The sequence below is a fragment of the Meleagris gallopavo genome, chromosome 10, assembly GCF_905368555.1.
Source record: "Meleagris gallopavo chromosome 10, MGAL_WU_HG_1.1, whole genome shotgun sequence".
NCBI lineage: Eukaryota > Metazoa > Chordata > Aves > Galliformes > Phasianidae > Meleagris > Meleagris gallopavo.
The window spans coordinates 12,401,217-12,425,497 of NC_139413.1; the positions used below are offsets into that span (position 1 = coordinate 12,401,217).

Consider the following 24,281-nt stretch of genomic DNA (forward strand, 5'->3'; position numbering starts at 1 on the left):
GCGAATGGCACAGGTCTTGCATACAGCCCCCTGGCTTATGCCAGAGTTTGGGCAGGATAATAATGCAGCGTGGGGATATTCTTCCTGTTCCTACTAGAAACATTGGTTATGGGCTAAACCCTAAAGTTCTTACACAGATCTCTTAAGGGATTTGTCTCAGGAAAGACTTCAGAAATTGCTTTCTCCTTGTTGTGTAATATCTGCTAAAAGCAGAGGCACTTAAAGTGTTGTATAACTGCTGTAGTAGAACCTGTCACTGATAATGAACTTTTTCTTCATTGTATGCAAATTAAAAGTTTCAGATTGATGTGAATGATTAAAAAAAAAAATCATGTATTCTGTAAAATTCCTTTTACACAATAATAGCAACGTGGCAAATTACTCCAGTTCCTCAAGTATGATTTGTAATAGCTCTAGATCCTTTGACAAATCTAGACTGAGTATTTATGTTTATTTAGTAATAGCGCAGACAGGTCATTCTGTATGCAAGACATCAGCAGGGACCTTTGAATGCTTCCTCCATTGCTGCATTCTGCAGAGCAGTTTCACTTAGAGCGTTAGCCTGTGATTCATTTCGCACCCACATTCCCCAATGAGATCATGCTGTGTATGTTTGATTTACCAGCAGCAAAGCAGGCATTGTGTGTCTTTTAGTATCTCAGACGTGTCTGTATAGATTAGAATTGTTACCTACCATTGCAACTTATACTGAACAGTTTTGTATTTCAGAATATTAAGGGTGCAGTATTACTGATCATACACAGTATGCCAGCTTGTTTATTTCTTTTGGGGAGCAAAGGATAACCGCTGGAAAGAAAGAGGAATCTGGATTAGGTAGAAAGAAGGGATCTTACTGTCAAGGATGTCACATAGTCAGGCAATGCACTAAAACCAAGCTTGTGCAAAATTATCTCCTGTACATAAATGCAATAAGAATAATACACATTACCTTTATAAACAGGAAAAAAATTGTGCCTTTCTTTTCTTGCCCAAATTCTAGTCCAATGTTAGAGACAAATATAAGCAATGGACAGCTGACGACTTCACTGTGATCTTCACTTCACTTTCTGTCCCTTGATTACTTATAGGGCCTTCCTCTTCTGAAGAAGAAAAGGCTACTTTCTACCTAACCATTTCAGGTGAAAGCCTGGGTCAGTGCACTGCTGAATGTTACTTAACTCACAAGACTGATTCACTTGTATTATGCAGGACCAAGGGACATTGAACAGATGCTGCCTCTGCTACCTGCACTTCTGCTTTCCAAAACCTGGGATGTTCAACCAAATAAGCAGCCAACCCACTTCTTCTCCATAAGCAGTTTCTGTTGGCCACAGGTTTTGGGCTACTGGTCTGAAGCAATATAACCATTCATATGTGATCAGTTGTGAAGTTTAGGCTTTTACTTCAGGGTCTAAAGGGAAGCAAATTTCATTGTGTTTGGTCTTGAAAAGCTTGATATTAAGGAGAGGGGGGGAGCAGACAGGGCTGCTCTCCATCAGGTTCAAGCACAAGGCACTGACAGCAGCTGTCTGGGTAGCACCCTGTTTGCATTAATCTCCTGTTGAGGTGGTTTAATAAGACATTAAATGAGGGTGCAATCAAAAGGTAGTTCCATTTTAAATACAGCTGTAGCTGGACCACTTTTGCTGCTCTTCACACCTGTAAAATAAGATATCAGCAGAGGTGAGTGTTCAACGTTCAGCTTTGCAAGGAGAGTAAGCATGCCTGCTCCCACTGCAATCAGCTGGACCAAAGCGGGTGCACTGGTGATGTGTGAGACAGGTCAGCTCAGTTCTGAGATTTTCCTGGAAGTGTGAGTTTATGTCTCACCTGGTCTGCTGCCCTGCCACCTCTCTTGTGCTGAGAAGGGGGCACAGTGTCATCTAAACAGAGGCAGCCAGCTATCTCTGCAGTGTAGAAATTGTCATGGCTAACATGGTGCAGTGCCCCTTTCCCTTTTTCAACCCCTTCTAAAAGGCAACAAAGCTTTCTGCATTGACTGGAAGATCAATGGAAGATACTATAAGATTAAAACACAACTATCATCATCTGATATGTACAGCTTAAGAAATTTTGAAGTTCAAAATGTTTTGGAGTTCTCCAGAAACATGACCAAAACTCTTTCTGTTGGTTTTGTATGCACTGATGTTTGAATATTCCTTGTTCCAGGAAAAGCCTGTAAAAATATTCCCCTGCTTTTATCAGTGAAATCGATGAAAAGCGTGTCTTTGGGGAGTTATCTGCACCATTGGGCACCAAAGTCATAAGGCTTCTACAGAAGAGCAAGGTTGTCTGAAAACACTCACTAATTTAGTTTCTAGGACTTTCTATTTCAGATAATATTTTTCCTCAGTGCAGTAATTTACCTTCTTTAACCAAAAAAACAAAAACAAACAAACAAAAAAAACCACCACCAACAAAAAAAACTATATTTTGCCTTCAGTTCTGGAACCTACTTGGCTTCCCACTGAAGACAAACAGTGAAACACACATGGAACTTGGATTGATCCCAGTGAGTCTTAGTGTGATATCATCATCTGCACGTTTTTATATTGTTGCAGTTCATAACACTGCACGATAAGATAGAAAACAGTAAAAGCCTCCTTATTTATAAGGTTATTACAGGTATCCTCCAGTGTATCTCATGTATATACATCCTGTCAAAATACTTCAAGATTTTGACAACAGTGCCTGAACTTATTTCAAATGACATAATGTAGCTTTTAACTGATTTTTTTTATTATTTTTTGTTTTTTACAGTTTTAGTATTTTTAAGCATAGCTAATAACAGGAGTACCTGTGCACAAAAATAATAGAAAATTCCATGGTTAACAAAGAGGTTTAAATAAGCAGCAATTGAGTTTTGCAGTTAAATATCATGTACCAGAAATTATTAGGATGTTCTCTGTAATTTCTCTGGAATAATAATAAAAAAGTCTGAAGTCTGAGGAAGGCATAGCAGACCTAATTAATGCCCATGCTGTTTCTGCAGAAAAACAGATTTTGTGTAATGTAAATGCACTGCACAGAAAATGTTCTTCTGCTTAAATTGTAGTTTGTCCTTATTTTTCTCTTGCATAGTAATAGTGTATGGTATTTTACAACGTGAAGTGCACCTTTCTGCAAATTTGCAAGTTGTATTATCATATCTTAAATGTGAAAAAGAATTTTGTAGTTCCTGCATTTAATTTTCCCTGTATTATTTATTAGGTTGATACCAAACATGTCTGAAGTATATTTTCATATCCAAAGAGTGTGCCTGCATTTGAGCACATCCATACATTCATATTCAAAGGTAGATAGCTATTTCAATTTTATGCTCATTATGTGTGTATGTAAATGCCAGTTTTATCAGGAGCATTGTTCTTAGTTTTTAGAATAAAAGCTGAATCAGAATCTGAAAACACTGACACATCTGGAATTTATGAGCATTTCCAGGGAATGACAATTAGCAGTAGTCAACCAACCCTGTATCTCTCCACTGGTGGGTTAGGATTTAGCTAATGAGAATGTGTTCAGAGAGGAGCTGGAGCATTTTATTCACTTGTTGTCAGTTTAGTTGGGATCTCTGTGGTTTTCAATCAGAGCCGATATCCACAGGGTAGTTTAAAAAAAACCTTGTAACTTATCAGGCAGTTTTATGCTATCAGTAGTTCTATGTCTAAATGTTAAGCCTTGCAGATCAGGGATTGTTGCTAGTATGCTTATAAAGCTATACTGCTATGTGTGTTTCTAAAGCACCTAAAGTATCCTTTCAGTGATATCCAGGGAAAGGACAAACAGCAATAGGCATAAGTTGGAATACAGAAAGTTCAGTTTAAATATATGAAAAAACTGTAAGGGCAATTGGACAGTAAACCCTGAGAAGTTGTGGAGTGCCTTTGGAGATACTCAAAACCCAATTGGTTGCAATCCTGGATAGCCTCCTCTAATTGGCCTTTCTCTGAGCTGGAAGGCTGGTCTACAGAATCTCTCCTTGTCTGAGGTCTAAGTCTATCTGTGCTTCCCAAACAAGCAGGCTAGGGAATACCCAGCATCTGCAGGTAGCATCTGTGTGTGGGGCTGCAGAGTCCTGGAATTGCACCATGGTTGCTCTTGGGGCAGGGCCTGCAGATTTGCTTCTATACAGCCTTCAGATCTGGTCTAAGGGCTTCCATCAGGAAACCTAGACATAATCAGAGTTACACAGTCCTTTTTTTTTCTGAACTGATGTAGGAGCAAGCAGCCAATAAATATCCTGAATTCTCATAGTTCTCTACCAGTTTAGTTACAATAAGAGTCATCTGGTAATCAATAAATCCAAAAGGTTTGCTAACTTCATGTGCTCGCTCTTCTTGTGTATGGACATTGTTGATAACTAGACTTACATTTCATAGGTGTGCAGTGCAATCCAGAACCAAGATTTCACTGTTATTGATGACTACTGCTCTGGACTACGAGCTCTTCTTTACCTGAATAGCATTGAGGAACTTGGAGACTGGAATGGACAGAGTCCTGCAACCATGCGCCATCAGAAAGGAAAACCAGTATCCGGAATTGCTGATCTGATAGGAAAGGTATGTTGTTTCATTGTTATTCCTGTATAACACTATGTCTATGCACTTCCATCTTCACTGTACGCAGTCTCTGCTAATTGCTTTATGTTTGTTTGTTTGTTTGTTTGTTTGTTTTTTGTTCAGTGTATTAGCAAATATCTAAGGGAGGCTTAAGGAAGCAGATTTGAAATGCCTTGATATGGGATAACTTTTTACTCTGAATATGATGTCTCCACTCTGTTTGTAGTAGTGTGTCCAGTTTTAATGTGTAGGTTGTGAAATAACAAACGCTTTGGAACAACTTCTGGACTGCTTGTTTTAGTGAAGTTCAACTCTATTTAGACGGATACTGATACTGTGCCAGGGTGTTCCATCATAATGAAATATTCAGGAGATATGAAAGCCCCCTAGCACTAGATTTGACCATCTGAGACAGCTTCTGTCACAACCAAGTTGATAGTTGGAATGCTCCATCAGGTAGGAGATGATCCTACAGTCATCATGCCTGAGCACCTCGTGGTCTGTCATGGATAATGACTCCCATACCTACTACAAGACAGGGAAGTTCCAGGTGATGAACAGAAAAACTGAATAATTTAATAAATTCCATGAGATCATTTAAATCTACAAAATCAGTGGTGGAACAGGAATTTAAACTGTGGTCTGTGTGAATTCCTAACCTCTGGACTGTCCCTCCTCTCTGCTCTAGTAGTTCCCTACTACAGAAGCATCTTTGGAGATTTTTGCCAGATACAATAGATTGCAGGAGCCCCAGTGCTGCTCACCCCTACACCAGGACACCTGCTGATCCTCGCTGAGAAGCAGGGAGGTGTAACTGGCTTCCTACTGACGCCCTGCTGCCTACTGCTTTAAGCAAAATATCTGCACAGCGGGGAGGCAGAGCTTTTGTTTCTGGTTACTAGAGGGGATCCCTTTGAAGACTGATTTCACTTATACATCATGCCTATTGATTATCCTTCTAAAAATCTGATATAACACTGTTGAAAATGTTGTAAAAAGTAAAGAATTACAAAAGAATAGGATTTGGAGTGTCAAATGCCTCCAAATCTCTGCTTATCATTGCTGATGACTGGAGTTGGATTTAGCAGGAGATTAGAGACTTCGGAATTGTTGTTCTCTGTGGAGCTCTGAAAATTATAACATTACCTTTCAGGAGAAAAGACAATCCCATTCCTAAAGCTCTGAATAATACACTGCTTAAAAATAAAAGAAGATATAAGCAGTTTCATTTTCATCTACTTAAGCTAAGCAGTTAAGCCAGTCTCAGAGGGTTATATCCAAACTTCCTTTCTGTAACACCTGTAGAAATACAGCATTTTCAATTCATGTGACAGAGATTTTTTGCAATTCTTCTTTAAAGCAGCACTCTATGTTCTTGGAATTAAGTTTGCATTTTACTAAACAGACAGCCATTGACAAAGATGTTTCTAATGTCTTTTTGAATAAGGAAAAAATTATAATTTTCTGCTTGTCACTACATCAATAGTTAACGTTGAAAAAGGTAGTGTGAAAAGATGCTTTAAGGGAGCATTTAATAATTCAAAGCAATCTTAACTTGAAACGGGTCACATGAAAAAGAATGAAAAACAAAGCCCGATGTAATCGTGGCTGGCTGGCTTTTTTAGGCATTTAAAAAGAGCAAGATATTCGGAATATAACCGATTCTGTATTTGATTGCCCTTAGCACAGAATTATATCTTTGGATCATTGCTACTAAATAATAAACTGTAAAGCTGCACCATTGATAAAGCAGTGATATTTTTTAAACTGAAGCTCAGGATGACTGTCCAAGAATAAGCATTCAAGGGGAAAAGGAAGAAAAATAACACCAGACGGGTAAAAGGAAGTACTGTGATAAATGATCCTACTAGGGGCAATCAAATACAAAGACTTGATATCATTAATATTTATAATATCATAATTAGCTGCACTGTGCCTAAGCAGTGTTATTAGTGTAACTAATTATGTTATCATAAACTAAGTTAGCAATACTATAGGAATCAGTATTCTTACCTTCATAAATTATTATCAATATTGGATTTCATGTACTTGTGCCTAGCAAATTCAGTTAAGTATTGCAGTTCCATCTAGATTCAAATACAAGTATCTAACTTGCTTGGCAGCAAGTAATAACATGTACTCCTGACTTTCTTTCTAAAATAAATTCACCAAAAAGCATACCCTTACTCCCTCTTGAAAAAGAGGAGGTAGCCTATTGATGTGATGTGTATGTTCTCATTGATAAAAATAGTGCATGACCATATCTTATACGTGCACTGAAATGTGACAGCCAGAATCCTTCATTCCAGTTTTTAAAAACTTCCAAGGAAATGTCCAAATTCCTCTTGGCAGTACTGTGAGTTTCTTTGGTAAAAACTCCTTAAGAAGCTAAACAGCAAATACTGATGAAGTTTTGCATTTTAAAAAGTGAAGATGTCCATTTAAAAATGTTGATTTATTTGCAGTAAACGTAAAAATATAAAGGAACGATTCTCCATTTTGTAAGTGATGAAATTCCTATTGATTTTCAAATGGAAACATAGAGATAATTCAGGCAATTGAAAATTTAATGATAAGGAACTGTGGAACAAGTATAATTTTCAAAAGCTTTGAGAACCACTTGCTTTCTGATTGTATAAAAGTTCATTAAGCCTTTCCCAGTCCTTGGTATATTACAGAATTAGGACTGGGCCTATTCCTAATTGAATATGTTCATAATGGTATCTATGTGGACTCACAGTGCGATACTGAATGTTAATGTTCATACTTTTATATAGCAGTGCTCTAGTCTTTAGATAATTCATGTCCTTTCCTCATATCAGCATCAAATAGATGCTGAATGCAAAGTGTTGCCACAGGAGAGTGACACAGTAGAATTTTGTCATGAATTTTTTTTAGTATTTGATGACCAAAGTCAATGAAATGATAAACACTTTCTTCTAAGCAGAGCACCTGACATCAAAGCGAAACTGTCTTGCCCTGCAGACACCAGATAAATGGCAAAATGAACAGTTATCTCTGTTGGTTGTTACATTTATCACAATCATTTCCTTTGTAAACAGAAAGAGTACTAAAATGCTGTGCTAAGTGGTGTGAATAAGCAGTTTAAGAGCAGACACACCCATCTTCGTCTAAAAAGGAGAATGATTTTGATCAGTACCTGTTCGTGCTTTTACATTAATGGTACAAACACTTTCATCTGATAATTTCAAGCCCTTAACAAATGAGAAACATCATAGCTCTGACAAATATTTCGGAAACTCAAGTGCCGTTTTTTGGCTTTGCAACATTGCATAATTTGTTTTTTGGTCTGTAGACTCTAAATGCGTCTTTGAGGCAGCTGGTGCATATTTACCAATAGCTCTTCCATAATACTAGCGTTCTATGTTTGCTAATGCAGCAGTTGCTGCTGCAGTCAGTACTTGTCATTGTCTCAAGATGTGACCTCTACACTACCTTTCGTATCAATGAGATTCCAACTTAGAAATGCTAAACTCAGTTGTGGCTTCTATTCACTGGCTTCCATAGCTTCCCATAGCTCCACTAATTTTTTTCACACTTTACTAGGACTGCAGCCTTATCCACAGCCGTTCCAAAGACAGTCCTAGTATACATGTTGCATCAGCCTCACAAAAGTGGACAAAGCCAGTCTTCAGGGCTTCCTTCCTTATTGCTGTTCTGATGGCTTATTTTGGTGGTTTTTTTCTGAGAGGACCTGACATTTGAAACTTTGACACAGATGGCTGTCATTAATATCCCCTCTGAATCACCTTTCCATTGAATGCATGAAATAAACCTTGTCAGCTTGTCTCAGCTCTAATCTCAGCTTGCAAATATAGACAGTGAGATGAGAGAGTGGCAAGGCAATGGTGACACCACACTTCTTTCTCACTGACTCCCTCAAGGAAGAACTTTTGTTAAAGCACGCTTGCCTCATCATGAATTTAGATAGAGATCAAGAGCATGATGCAATGAGGCAGTCAGTTAAGCATGCTCTTATAACCCAGAATTATTAGGGTGGCTGCATAAGAGAGGGAGGGCACATTTACAGTATCGCTATAATTCCAAATTAACTGAATTGTGTTTTAGAATAATATCTCTGAGTTTTCTAGGAAGATATATCAACAGGAGTGATAAAGATAACTGTGTTCTCACTAGGCATCTAGACAAGGTACAATATTCCCCAGAGGTGCAATTTGATCTCCTCTGCGTAGTCACTGTCTCACCTTGTCTGTTTATTACAGGAATCTTTTATTAGTTGCTCACTGATCTTACTCCGGGGAGCTGAAGTGATTATGTCCAAGAAATACACTGGTGTCAGCTGATGACAACAGAAGTGGTGTAGTGCGTTTCTCTATAAACTTCCACCTAATGTCAGCTATAAAAATCATACTTAACACAGTGGTCTCTGCACATGCCAGGTACATGTGGCAGTTTATGGATTTATAGGAGAGAGTAAATATGTACAGACATTTCATACCTTTCTTTCAGCACCAGAAGTTTCAAAACCAATGACATTTTTTTGGTTGTATTTAAAGGTTAAAAAAATAAAAAGAAAAATAATTAACCGAAGTGTCTTCATTTCAGAATTATCCAAAGCCCAAACAAACTCTTTATCCTAGTGATCATCTACATCTGTTGGGATTGTGTTGTAATACAAATGTAAAAGCCATATTATCTGATAAAAACATAGACAATTTCTTCAGCAAAGAGATGAAAGAGAATGATCCAGAATATGCACAGTTCAGTGTAAGAACTTCATAGACAATTCTTGTAACTTAAATTTAACAAACTTAAATTTAACAAAATTGTTCTCTAAATACAAGGACTTCCTGTTACGACTAAACATGCTTTCCATTGCATATCAGTGGGTACTAGAAGCTAAGTAGTAGAAGCCTACTGAATTTTAACTTTATTGCAGTCAAATCTAAACAGTCTTTTATAGGGCAAAGAGAAAATTTTGCAAAACCTTCGTATAAAATATTACATTGGCTCTTTTATTGTATAAGTAAACTGCCAGCTACATAAGAACACTGTTGCCATGCATGCACTAAGTTTTGGCTGCTTTCAGATTCTTCAAGGCCTCTGACAACCTCCAACAGGTGTTCACCCCTTATATTTGGAAGTGCCCTTTGTGGACTGTTGTTTGGGAAGACAGTTTTCCACAATGGTGAAGAATTGCCCTCTTGTTTCCAGCACTTGTCATTGGCCAGAAACGCAGACCACTTCATCAAATGGTGGTTTAGAGGTCACATTACAAAACAAACCTTTCTTCCTTTACTCCCATCAACAGTTCTGAAGATTCAGACAGAGAATAGATGAATTTTAGGCTGATCCTATTGATTCCATTTCCTATTCATGAATGCTTGCACCTGAAATATAGATTTCAGCCAGTCACAGCTTGGTTTAGTGGACAGTATTGGTGGTATGTGGATGGTTGGACTAGTTGATCTTAGAGGTCTTTTCCATCCTTAATGATTGTATGATTCTAAATGTAAGCCATTGTTAATAAAGAAGGGCTCTTTGTTTAGGGTATTAAATGGACTGTGCATCAACGCACTCAGGGGTGTATACTTGTTGGATTGACTAAAAATACAGTTTTACATAAATGTATTTGCAGACAGATGAAAAATTAAGTCTTTTCCTCCTGTTCCCCCCTCTCCATTCTTCACTTTCTCTCCCAGGGTGGAGAAAGGCCTCCCCAGACGTGGCTCCCTATGCGAGTCTGATGGTCTGTCTGCGGAGCATCCTCAGGAGTGGTCTGGGGAGCACTAGCAGAGCAACCCTCTGCACCCTGCTGTACCAGTCATGTGGCTTTGTTGTTGCTCATAAATCCCCCAGAGTTTGCAAGGCTAGAAAAAAGTCACTAGCCTAAACAATATTTGAAGAAACAGCCTATCTAACGTTAGTTTTTTCTTAACGGGTCTATTATGGAAGTTTATGTTGTGATTATCTGCAGTGTTGTTTCTTATGTAGTCCACAGTTTCTTATAAAAAATGTACCTTCCCTAACAGAGAAGCCATTTTCAGTAGAAATTGATAAAACAAAAGGAACTAGGATTATTAAGGTAAAGGTAAGAGGTTTAATCTTTGTAGGTTTTATATGTACTGTATGCTAAATTTGCTTTAAGCACTGAGTTTAAAGTTTGATATTCACAGCTAGTGAATGTGGCTATTAAGAAACAGTGTATTCACATTAACTCCTTGGCTGTGTTGGTTTTAGTGCTTTCACTGCTGGCAACAGACACCATGCCGGGAAAATCCAGCTCTTGTTGCAAAAGGATTTTAAAAAAATCCAGGCACTGCCAAAAATACATAATTCTTTTTTTGTACTCTGCAGTTTGTTTTACTTAGGAAAATGGCCTGGTCATACCCTGCAGCATGCATTCATTACAGTGATCTTTGACTGGCAGATGCAGAGTAATAAGATGCATATTTTAGTGCTTATTATAATACCCTGTCCAAAAACAACTTGACAAATTTGTGATTTCGACAGTATCTCATTTTGCTGGCTGCAGTGCTCTGTGATTGCCTGGTCCACGTGGCTTCCAGATTATGCATACCACCAATACTGCTCATTAAAATGGCCACAGTTCACCAGTTTCGGTAGCTTGGAACGAACTTGGAATGAATTATTATACAACAAAGAGGCTGCTGTCATGCAGAACAAAAGACAAGCAAAAGAGAGCTTTGGCTTAATGAGGCTAAGTGAGTGTCTCCCCTGCATCACCAGCTACTTGACGGCCTTTGAGCATGGATTTTTTTCTCCACAGGCCAAAACCTTTGGTCTATTATTTTGTGTTTATGCACCTTGAGGCTAATATACATTTTAATATGCTGCACATGGAGAAAAAAATCAGCCATTAGATTAGAACATGTGCACTCCCTGTTAAGTTAATGACAGCCGAACATAGAGATAAATTTAGGTTTTCATATTTAATTATAGCACGGCGCAGTACGTTTAGCAAGGATAAATTGCACTATTATTATGCTTCATTTTTTTTGACATCTTTTCATATTAACCATGCACACTTACCCCCACTTCCTCCCCAGTGTCACACTTAATGTCTGTGTGCATCATCCTCCTCTAACACCATTAATTTTTTATTCTGTACAGTTGTATATGTATTGTTGTATTTGTTACTTATCTTGCTGGTTGGATAAAACTGTTCAAAACAGTCTTTGTGTTAGGTGATCTACATAGGCAATAAGGACAGAAAAGGCATGAAAAGAATTGGCTGGCATGGCCAGACATGGCTTCTCCTCTCTGTTGTTGGAGCAGGGCTGTCCAGCCCTTCCTCCTGGGATGCTTTCAGTGCAGTGTGCTGTCTGTGATTGCAGAGCGCTAGCTCCATTCTCAGAGAGCAGAATTAGGAAAGTCAGGGAAATAATGCTCGGAAGCTTTAATTAGTTCTGCAGAACTATATAGTTGGATAATATTAAAATGGATAATGGGGAAGAATTCAGTGTTGCCTTAGCATTTAGGAATGAAAACAGAGCTAAGATTGGTAGGTGGTACATGTGCTTGTTGGGGCTTTGAACATGCATTGCTTCTATGTGTCAGAACTGTTGCACCGAAAGCAGGATTTAGGCCAGACCTCAGCCCTGTAGACAATATCTACAAAGTGAGATTAAAAGCAGAACAAGATGGTGCCCAATTCAGCCTTTGCATGTCCTTATTAAGTTTTAATGGGAATGTTTGATAATTTCCGTGTGGATCTGATGGTGATGTTGGATTATTTGTCTCTACCTGAGAGAATGCTGAGATTTGATTTCAGCTCTGGGCTGAGTTATTCAGCTTGCTGTAGCTTGTGAAAAATATGTTTGCGTGCTTCACAAAATTAAGGAAATACTGCTATTTTCCAAAGTGGATTAGAGCAGGTAATAACTCATAGGAAGAAGATTTTCCTACTCCTGCTGTGTGTATAAGCAAGTAGAAGATATTATGCCACAGGCTTATTCCTAGATTATTCCTTATTGGATAGTTGTTTCGTGACAAAAGACACTGTGGCTTGATGACCAGAGGGTCATGACAGGAATAATAATCACCATATGACAGGGTGTCTGGATCCTGGTGATAAAGCATTCCTCATGGCAATCAGTCAGCACTTGCTGGTGCAAGAATTTTCCTCAATGGCAGAGATCAGCTTTTTCATATTCATTGAAAGCAAATCAGTCTCTCTCTCCTCTTCCCCCACTCTCTTCCTCCAACCTCCGGTTTTGTGTCAGCTTTTACAGCCAAAGAGATTTTTCTTTGTGAGTTGAAACTCACCAAGTTTGGGGATGTTTAGGACACTGCAGTGTTCATGGGATTGGTATTAGTTGCAGAGCCTTATTTTTTGCATCCTTGCTGGGCAAAGCCCCGGTCACTAGTGACTGATAGCTAATTGTCTACAGTTCATGCACTAGAAAATGTCAGCAATTAATTTATATGTGCAAAACCATTCTCTGATTTTGTAAGTGCAGATTTTGATGCAAATTGCATCTGTGAAAGCAAGGTTGTGCCTTTCAAAATGTAAGCTATAATTACAAGTCTGAGGACCTGATGATATGAAATTCTTCCTCTACAATCTACCCCTAGTGAGCCAAGCCATTTATTAACAATATTGTGTATTTCTAAGCAGTACTTCTAACTACCTTTATTGTTCATTAAGCACTGGTAAAATACTTGATATTATCCGAGGTGTAGTCTTAAGGAGATGCAGGTTCTATTCTACCAATATTCAGATGACTTAGAAACATCTAGCCAAACAAAAATGTCTCTTCTGTACCTCCAGGTAACTATTATTAGCAAATGCTTCATTTATTTATGTGTTCCATTTTGTTTGTGGTATTAGTCACAGATGCACTTATTGATGTGCATGCAAAGACTTGGGATCTTAGACTCTGAAACAAACATTGCCCCTCAAGCACGTGTGGAAGCTGTCTACTTAGATAGAAAGGTGCTTTGTGAGCCACAATGCTCACATAAGGAAAGAACAAAACAAAATCTGTGGAATTGGCTGTAGCAGACTAAATATTGCTTTTCAGGCTGTTTTCTAATAACTGGGTTAGTTCTTGGGTTAGTTTTGAGAGAGATTTTATGACTTCTCACTTCATTTTCTTGACTAAACCATCTCTTGTTTTAAGAATAGGTTTATTTAGGAGCCCTAAGTGTAGTCACAGGCACAAATGTAACAGAAATCCAGGAGTGACTTATGGGGAGAGGCTAAAGAAGCTAAACTTGAAAGTGTCTGTATGTCGTTTCTAAGGGATGCACGCAAACATAACAGGTGAAGAACTCAAATCTACAAATATTTGAAGTTTGCAATCAATCGAGAGTAAGGAATTTTATGATATAGAATGAAAATTCAGCCAACACTGAATTGAAAGAAAAGGATGTGTTCAGGAAAAGCAGCAGAAAAAATATCCTGATTGGAAGGCAAGTCTTTTTGAAGTGATGGAGGCTTCATGCTGTGTTGCTGAGATTAAAGGGAGGGAGGACTTTTAAGACTTGAATGCATGAAGTCTAGCAAAATCCTGCCAGGAGACATTTCAGGTTGCCAGGAGTATGTGCTGGGCTTTAGATTTTTCCTGTCTGATATGCACGTGCTAGCATATGGCCCTTTGAGCATTTCAGCTGAGCCCTAGCAGCTATCCTTGGAAGCCACTGCATCCTAACGGAGTGTTTCAGTGGCTCAGTGTAAACCACTGGAGCCAACTGTACCTGGCAACGTGCAATTGAAATGTCTTTCTGCTTAAAGATTAAGAACATATTTAAGGATCTTGATTATGATCTTTGCCACACATTTTATTTCCATTGCTATAAAAAAAAAACAGTGAAAATTTTTCTGTAATCATCTGTTTCCAATCACATGTACACCTCAGTTCCAAGAGCGGCAGTTTCTGGGGTTTTACAGACAAATGGATTAAAAATGTCTTTCTGTTTCACTGCACATTAGTCATACTTTGGCAGAGGGCAACTGCCTCCAATAAGTGAAAGGAAACATTGGGCACACCATTTCTACATGTAGGAGTTGAGAAAAGAGATTTCTGTACTTTGCTGACCTATCCACGCTGCACAGAATTCATTAAGGCCCTGGAACCGTGTTTGGGTTGTTCCAGGGAGTAATTACAGCCAGCCTGTAATCTGCAGCTCTGTAGCACATTGGGGCTCTATAACAGTTTGAAGGGGCCTGGCAAGAATTTTATTGATTTCCTGGGATCTCATTCAGACTGATTGCGCTTGGGTACTCCGATGGTTGATGTTTAAGAACACCTCCCCCAGCTATTATTAAGAAGGTGGGTCTAATCCTCACATAGGTAAGACCTTGTTTGCCCTTCATTCAACTCAGCAGACAAGTTTTAATGAAATAACTCCGTTTTATTCTTTATGCCACATCTGTTTTTGATTGCTACATTTGGAACTACTGAGTTCAAGTCACTGTATAGCCCATATATTGCTCAGGATATGTCATATTGCATACCTATTCTTTTGTTATACATTTTGTCTCTTTCCTATTTGTCTGCTTGGAATAATTAATGCATATTTTGCTATTACTATGTAGTATCTCTTCCAAGTTGCTGATTTATTTATACATAAAAACTATCAAATACCTTGCTGTTTTGTACAGGGTGTTTGGATTCATAAGAAACCCAGAAGCAAAGCGCTGAAATAGTGCGTTTTTTTTACTTTTTTTTTTTCGTCCAAGACCTTGCAGTTGAGTTTAAAATAGTCAATTCTAGAACCTATCTATTATAATTCTGTTTGTATTACCCATCTTTACGCCACAGAGCATTGCATCCTAAATGCTAATCATTACTTACTATTTGCTGAATAGTCATGTTCTCATGTAAGATATAACAGATACGCCAAAAATGCATCCTTTCCAATTCCAGGCTAGAAGTCTAATCCAGGCTCACCAGCCTTTTTTCACTACCTTTACTGAGCTTTCTTTCAAATGCTGACGGCTTCTGACATCTTGAAGTGTCCATTTGAAAAATTTCCATTTGCATTATGAAAACCAGGAAGCTCATCGTAAACCACAAAGCGCTATGAGCACAAATATTTCTACATGTTTTCTTTTACTCAGAATGCATCACTAAGCTATGAACAACTCACATGCCATTTATATTTGCATAAATTACATTGTGAAGCCTCTAAATGTACCTGTTAAAGCAACAGCACCAAGAATCCTTTGGTGAATGTAGTGTGAGCATGGTATTCATAAGCAACATTTATAAAAGAGCATCCAGGAAGAGGGAGTGTGGTCTTTAGGGGGTGCTGCTCTGGGTGGTACAGAGCACATTTAATCATTGTCGCATGCTCCAGAATTCCTCTCTTTCACTTCACAACAAAGTCATAATCATTTATTTGATAGACTGCAGGCATTTTATTAGCAAGTTTGTCATAGCGTGGTTCTGACCTTCCATGTCTGATCTGTGGGTGGACTTCTGTGCCTGCTGCTGAATTTTGGCCTTAATTACAAAGAGAAGGCAGATGGAGGAGAAAGTTAGTGTTTACAGTTTTCTGTAGGACTTAATTTATTTTTCTGTTGTTTATCTCTGATGTACTTTAGTCTACATAGTGTGAATTGTTTGCAAAGTTATTTATTACAACACTGAGCATGAACTTACAGTCTGAAAAGCTTGTAAGTCTGCCTCCATTTAGAAAAACATGATTTGCTTCTTATACATTCTGAAAGTTTGTTTTAGAAACCCATCACTGAGAACTGTGACCAAAACATTTAGGCACATCTAACTCAAAGCCTCTGCTATTAGAGCCTATTCCTACTGACTGATGTTTGCTTAGAAAGTGGAGCTGGGTCGGTATGTGATAAGTGACTCTTCAACAGTACCTAGTTGTGCTGAATGTTGACTTCCTCATCTCTGGTGAAATTAATGTCAGTTCAGTTAAAATTCATTCAAGGCAAGTTCTGCCCTATTAGCCTGGTGCTGCAGTGAGAGGGACTGCGTTGCAGCACAACGTGACTCAGTTTCAAGTACCAGAATATTGTACAGTGTTATCAGTCCATTACAAGATAATTCCATAGTGCAGTGTCCGAGACAATTCTCTTGCAATGAAAACTTGGAGAATTAAGACTTTGGTAGGTAGTGGTGGATACAACAGTACCTCTGCTCATAACTATAGTCAGCTCTCCCTGTCTCAGCCCCACAAGGGCAATATAATTTTCTTCCTTTCTTGCAGCTCATAAACATGCTTCTCTTCACAACATACACCATATGCCACTGGAAAAGGGCTGTAAAGTTTTATAGATATATTTGAGGGTATTATAAAAGGATAATAAAGTAAAAATAATGCAAAGAAATAGAAATTATTGAGCAACTGAATTAAAATATTAGGCTGGGATAGTTTCCTAGCATTTGGTTTCTAATTGGCCATTACAGTTATGAAGAGGTAGAGTTATTTTTTAGAGTTAAGAAAACTTAGAAGAAATCTGATTTTAACAGTAACTGTAAACATTTGTTTAAATACACATAGTTTCAGAACTTTGTTGAAAACTATTTAGTATTAGCTAATTCTGTATAAATCTGACTTGTGATGATTTTTAAAATGTTTTGAATGGTTTTACGAAAATATTTTAGCTGAGACATGAAAATTTTCACTCACATATATTGAAATGTTAATTAATTAAGCAACGTCACAATGAAAGATAAAGTACAGTGATGGTGATGTCCTAATTATGGATATTTTGTTTAATGTGAAATCAGTTTCAAACCAAAATCTTTCCTCTTTCTCTGGAAACCCAGCAGAGAAAACAACATGATTTGCCTCAGTCATGCTGCCCTCATCTTTCTGTTTAGAGGTGAATATTATACAATGTGATCATTTTAAAGATAAAAGTGGGCAGCAGGATAATGTGCTGACTAGAGTAGCATAGTTTACCAATGTTTTCCCAGGTAGAAGTTCTGCACTTCAAAATTTTAATTCCAAATTGTGGGTATTTTTTCTCTCCAAAATAAGATGGAGCACAATACACGTGAACTCTTCTCTTGGAAAACAGTCTCTTGGGAATCACAGAAAAGAATTCACAGTGTTTCAGTGCTTTCTCTCCCACCCATAGTGGCTGTTCCTGGCTCAGCTTGCATGGCCCTCCTCTGCCAACTCCTGCCCACCTCACCATGAAACCTGCTGTCCTGAAGCTGGTGGACCTCATGTCCTGGTCCTGACCACTGCATGTAAAGCGTACTTTAGAAAGAGAGGCAAAAATGTTATGTTGCAGTGTTTGTCTGGGCTTAAGTTCTAGAGGAATTCTTGAAAGATAACATTTAGTTTATTGGTTTTCACTGGAACCAAGCTTCTAGTTGTGAAGGGAGCTTGGCCAAAGTTTGATTTTATTTTTGCTCTTGATAGCACATATACGTAAGGACAGTAAGACTCTAAGATGGCTACTTAGTTTATTTTTCATCTTATATGACAGCAATCAGAAACTTCAGATAAACATTGAAATCTACATTGCTTTGTCTCACTATAGGGGTATGTTCTTTTCCACAACTTAAAAAAAAAAAAAAAGAGAGAGAGATAATATACGTCCATTAATATATACAAAAATACAGCATGAAACCCAGAGTACCTGCATCTGATTTTCATGGCAGGATGCTTAAAATGAATTAGACTGTTTTCCAGGGAAAATTATGGCACACTGCTTGCGTATAAATTAACAACAACGAAAGAGGTAAATTAAAATTGTGACATCAATTTCATTTTTAGCTCTGTTTTGCATTTATATAGAAGGATTTATGACTGTGATTTACCTTCCACTGTGAGGTAAAAGAAAGTATAAAGTAGCAGCAGTTGCAATTATTTCCTAGAAAACTTTAGTGTGCAGCAAATGCTCAAAAGCATGAATTACAGCAAGCCCACCCGACCCATCCTCCCTCCATTTTCTAGGCTGGATTCTCAGCATTTTCTGGCACATCACTTCAGCAGCAAGGTTCTGCACCTATTAAAGGGAAGACCCATCCGCCGTCTCAGATGAAGTGCTATCCTCCTCTATCACCTCCACTTTTTCGGCATGTTTGTTTTTCCCCACCTCCCGGCACAAGCTAGAAACTGGGATGGTGGTGACGTGGCAGCCCTTGGTGGGGTGTCCCAGGACAGAACAGCAAGGCAGGTCTTGTTCTTTTCTGCAGCACAGTCAGTACCAAAGATCCTTTGCTTTTTACATGCTAGCTTAAAACTCAGGGTGAAGACTGTACTCCATGACTCCATTCATTCCATGTGTTTGCTGGATCTTCAGCAGTGCTCTTTTCCTAATACAGCTGTCCAAGGTGACTGAGGTGGTGTAAGGGCATGTCCTAAGCTGTGACACAAGCTCCCACAGAATTTAAGAATCAATTAGTGTTTTTGCCTTTCACACTGAGAGTAAAAGGCATATTTTCAACTTTGCCTTATCTCTGCAGGAGCTGCTTGCTTTTCTTTTTACAGGAAGAAAATTAGTAAAATCTTACCAAAACAAAACGGCCTGTCCAGTAATGAGAGAGGACAGGAGTAATGGAAATGAGAGAGCAGGTGAGCCATGTAAGATAGGTGGAGTTCATTAGTTAGCAGACACTATTGTAATGATGAAGGTGGCATAAAACTTTTGCAAGAAGAGACAACAATATGAAGCAAGTGTCCATTTTATCTCATTTCTTTTGTCTTCTGAAACAGACATGAGAGGCAGGCTCAAAAAACCTAATTAAACACTGAAAAGAAATGAAAATTAGTTCCCAGTTCCATTGCCCAGGCTGATTCTGTGTACACTCAATTTGTATTATTTTCAGAGAAAAAGTAAGACATTAGACCAGAATTCTCAAAGTATTTCTTATTCTTGAAGAGACAGACCAGGTGGCAGGGCTACTGCTCCAATACTGTCCATACTCCTGGTATTGCCATTAGAACCTGCCAAGTGTTTGGCATAGCTCAGATCTGTTTTATTGTTATAAAAATAATCAGTGAACCCCCACCATAACTTATTTCTACAGGGGAAAATATACAAAGACTTTGAGGAACTTTTTTCTAAGGAAAAGAATAGCGAATTATATTACATAAACTGAGTTCCCACGGAAGGAGAAACCTACACTATGTTTTTTTAAGCTGTTTTTCACTTAAGAGATCAAATTAAAATATTATTACCTTTTGATCTATCTGTGCCAGTGTTGGTGTCACTGATACCTATGAGAATGTGGCTGAAAGAAAACTTAATGTTATCCTGATGATGCTTTGCTTCCAAATTAAGAGTACACTGGCATTATGCAGATTATGCAAGGAAACCCTGGTGTTAATTGAGAAATCATGTACTTCAAGGACACACCTGGAGCAGCAGCTTACTTTAGGACTGTATTGAAGATATATCTCAGACTTTGGCTTATGCTGAAATGTTGTTTATTTTATTGTTTGTTTGTTGTTGTTGGGTTTTTTGTTTTTTGTTTTTTGAAAAAAGAAAATGGTGTTTATACTTCTCCCATTTTTGAAGTTAAAAAATGTGTCCTTAAATGTTAAAAACTGCAGTGATATCTGTGTTAAATAATGCCACACTAGGACTTACTTTTTATGGTTATAAATTAAGTCTTGTGAGTTTGGTTCCAGGAAGTCCCTAATGACAAAGAATAACATTTATTGAAACTAGTTGGATGTTACAGTGTTTTACTTCAATCTGCCTGGGCACTGACATCAGAAGTGACTAGATTCCTATAGGCACCTAACTTCAGAAAGTAGAGAGATGACTGTACTTTCAAATTAAACGTGCCCGGGAATATTCCTGGGTACTGAGGCCAGCTGGCACCATGCAGCCTGTGCCAATGATCAGAAGCTGTTAGTCTCCAAAGCAGGTTGGCTGCAGGCAGGCTGCCTGCTGGGAGCAGCTCCTGGAGCATGCCGACTTCCAAAGCCTCTCTAGGAATTGCTGGGATGGTGGCAGTGAGTGCGGGCCATGGAGCAGGCAAGAAAACGTTGTAATACTTTTTTAGGATAGATGACAACACCCTTTTGCCCAGGAACACTCCCAGACTTGTTTACTACTGAGACTCTTACAACAATATTAAAGCGAGAGAGAGGGAGAATGGGAGAGAGCAGTGATTATGGCATTATGTGAGTGGGCACGAACAACGGACAGATGGACATAAAAATGAGCTATATTGGGAGTTTGTGAAAATTGTACTGGGAAAAAGAGCTCTCACAGCCTGAGGCTCCAAAATCAAGAAAACCAGTGAGAATTTTTAAAAGCATTCCAAAAATATCTGCTATCTGAAATAAAATAGAATTTAATGTAATGTAGTATATGTGTGACTAATTCACATATTTATGTATGATGTGACTAATCCAAGTATGGATAGTCTAGAAAAACCATAGCTCACTACCTTTCTAAATACAATAAGACAGCTAACCCCTGAATTCATTGCATCCTAATGGATGAATTCGGTTTGTAAGTAAGAGTAGGACAAAGTTGCAGTAATTCAAATGAGAGCCCTCAGAAGCTATTTTTACATTAAGAAGTTGTGCAGACAAGTAGGAATGGAGTCGCAGAATGAAATGGGTGCTGCTATAGACTGATGTCCATACAATATGTGTTTCAGAGGGGTTTTTGCTGTGTTTTAGCTCTAGTCTGGGCTCGTGAGCTAAATGCCCATTAGCAGCTTGAGCTCATTTTAGAAGTACTGCTGCAGCACACACTCAGGTTTCATTTAATCCAAAATAAAATCCAAGTTTGTGCTCTCTGAGACTGCTCTGCAGTGAGAACCAAAGCGCAGTATGTGGGGATAATCAGGACATTCCCTTCAGAAGTGTACACCTGATTTAAACTGAACCACTAATGTGGTGGCTCCTGGAGAGCTCATGCAGCAGCACCACAGCGATGCAGAGCTAATGTGTGCAATTAGTGAGCAAGCCGAGGCCAGCCAGCAGTGGAGCAGAGACATGAGCTGTTAACCACGCAGAAAAGAAAATGTTTGTTTAGACCAGGAAAGATGTTGTGCAAGCATAAATGCATTAGCACAAAGCGGAGAAGGAAAGCCCATGCTTCTGTGCTAGTGGTTTCGCATATGGAATTCTGTGGACTAGCAAGAAAATTGTTTCACGAAAGCTTGCTCACAATAGCAAAATAAATAAATAAAAATGTATCGTAGAAAGAAAACAGACTGAGAAAATGTACTTCTGAATGTATCTGGCTTTGATGTACTACAAAACAGTAGGAAAAAAAAACAACATTTTGGTGCTATTTGCACAAGCATGAACTTTTAACTGAGAGCAGCAGCACAAAAACAGAAAAGACTGAGCACCAGTTGGCCAATTGAACATCTGTAAATGTTAGATAACCGAGATTGTGTGGGTCTTCTGTGAGAATCTACAACTGCAGGAAAACAAATGCAGATTACCATTACGCAACAGAACAATTGAAATAGCCATAGGAAAATACCAAAGAGAAGTAGACACATTACAAAATTCCAGGAAATAATAATACACAAATACACTGCTTTCAACCAAATTAAGAGAATGAATGAAGCATGTGGCTAAACTGGGGCAAGCAATTCATAAAAGTTACAAGCAAAAAGCCAGAAAACTTTAATGGGCAGTAAGCTGTAAGATACAGCAGTGTTTGCATGGTGTTTTAAAAGTCTAGAACGTCCTGCAGGCATAGAGGAGCTAGAAATGGATGCAGCCAGTAGAGCTCTAGCTTTATAGAACATCATCTGTGCTTAGAAAGAGGAGTAAGTAGGGAGGACTTAAGTCTCATTGCTGAGCTTTTCCAGAGCTGCAGGTGACATGGGAGGCAAGCCAGTAAAGAGAGGAACATATGCATATTCGTAAACAATTCAAGGAAGGTATTATACAGACCTGCAGGTTACCACTCACAGAAGTACAAGAAGTGTCAGTTTCTGATGCAACACTGAAATATTTGCAGATGTGTCATTAGATATAAGAATTAAAGTAACTACCTCAGAACCTTCTGAGCACCTTTTGGGGGCAATACAGGTGGAAGAAAAAGTAATCTGAGATCACACCTGCTGTAAAAAATACCACCAATATAAGCAAGAAGAGCAAACGGGGCTTACTGAGATTGCTGCCATAGCTGTATAGATGCAGAAACAGAACAGCAAAAGCTGTAGCCGATCGTGATTACAATCTCATCTATCTGCTTGAAATGACCAAGGCAATAAATCTAAAATGAAATAAAATGAGATGAAATTGCATTTGACTCCTGGAGCACTGGGATAATTGCTGACCTCCCAAAGGCTATTACCTAGCTCCTAAAAAGTAAGAACCATGCAGGATAGACCCGCACCTGAAAATGGATAAGTCAGTTTGAAGATTAGTAGGATTCATAAACCATCTCACAGAACTATTCCAAGCTTTTCAGATCCGTACAATCTCCCGAGGTGATTACTAAACAAAACCACGCTATGAATATAAGCACTGTAATTCCCTGCAGTCTTCTCACATATAACGGAGTTGTACAAAATATCCCACAGCACAGCTTTGCAGCATGCAAATGCAGAGGCCATTTTATTGCAGGATGCAGGGTGCTGGAGGCACTGCTGTTTGAGGGAGGTATGCATAGAAACAGTACTGTTGAACAAGAATGTCAGATTTTCAAATTAATAGAGAAAACAAATTCAGCATAAATATTATTTAAGCCAGGTATTTGTCAGTTTGAGGCAGGGGCTACAAAGAACCCTGCTTGAATGAAGCAGAGATTTAGCTCACGCCTATCGATCTTTCACATTGGCCATATTTGCAGGGGGAGTCCCATCAGCCTCCTGAAATACTGCAACCCCGCAGGCGAGTGAAGGTCTACAATACTGAATTCAGGCTATAGCACCTCGACCACTGAGCACAAATGCCATTGTGCATCTGCCACAGCTGTGCTAGGACAGAATCCTCCATTCAAAAGCATGACTGTATACTGGGGAGCATCGAGCTGTGTATTACCCTTGGAGAAACATAGGCTTGACAGAAGGGAAAGGCATAAAGACTCATTATGCTCTCAATAGATTGTGAGGAAAAGTAGGGCAATTGACTTTCAAACAGCAAATCTCAGAACCTGACCTTTTAGTATCAGTCAGACTTCTGTGGCTTAACAAACATCTTGCAGCAATCCGTGCAGAAGGAGTGGCTCCCCACTACCTGAACTGCACTTTGAAACTGTGGAGCATAGGCTGTTTCTGGTTTGTTCATGCAAATAACCTGGAGATATAAATCTAGTTCACTTCTTAGCTCTGATATCACTATCATCACCTTGCAGCAAGTCAAATGGTAAAACTGAGTCAAGAACTGAAATTGCCAAATCTTTTCAAGAAACCAGCAAAGAGCAAGATAAGACATCTTCAGTGGAAAAATGGCACTCACAATAACCTGATGCTGTACTGATGTCAAGACACTTGTATACTTCAGGGTCTGTTGCCTCAAGAAGCTGGCAGTGGTGAAAGGAATAACAAAAAAAAAAAAAAAAAAAAGGAAATCCAGAGGCTAATAGCCACAAGAAACAAGGACTCTGCTAATACCAAACCTTTCCCTGAAGATAAATCATGGACTCAAGCACAAACCTCCCACTCTGAAGAAATCTTTTGATTTGTATAAAGTAGGAGTGGGTGAACGTATTTTCTAGTATTACCACCTATGTCTGCACACGATGAGCAGCAGGCAAAGGAAATGGGTAAGGTGGCAGTGTCTTTACCAGGGCTTGGCAGCAGAATGGAACAAACTGATGAACAACCCATTGAAAATCTTTATAGCTGGCTTGTGAAA

At 38.6% G+C, this 24,281-nt stretch overlaps 1 protein-coding gene across 1 annotated transcript in view; it reads left to right on the forward strand.

Annotated features, from left to right (window-relative positions):
- DPYD (dihydropyrimidine dehydrogenase) overlaps window positions 1-24,281 on the forward strand; it is a 317,439-nt gene that overhangs the window by 267,831 nt on the left and 25,327 nt on the right. Inside the window, exon 20 of the mRNA XM_085231702.1 lies at window positions 4,377-4,556. Coding sequence (XP_085087828.1) covers window positions 4,377-4,556 — 180 coding nt within the window. The remainder of the gene's footprint in view (window positions 1-4,376; window positions 4,557-24,281) is intronic.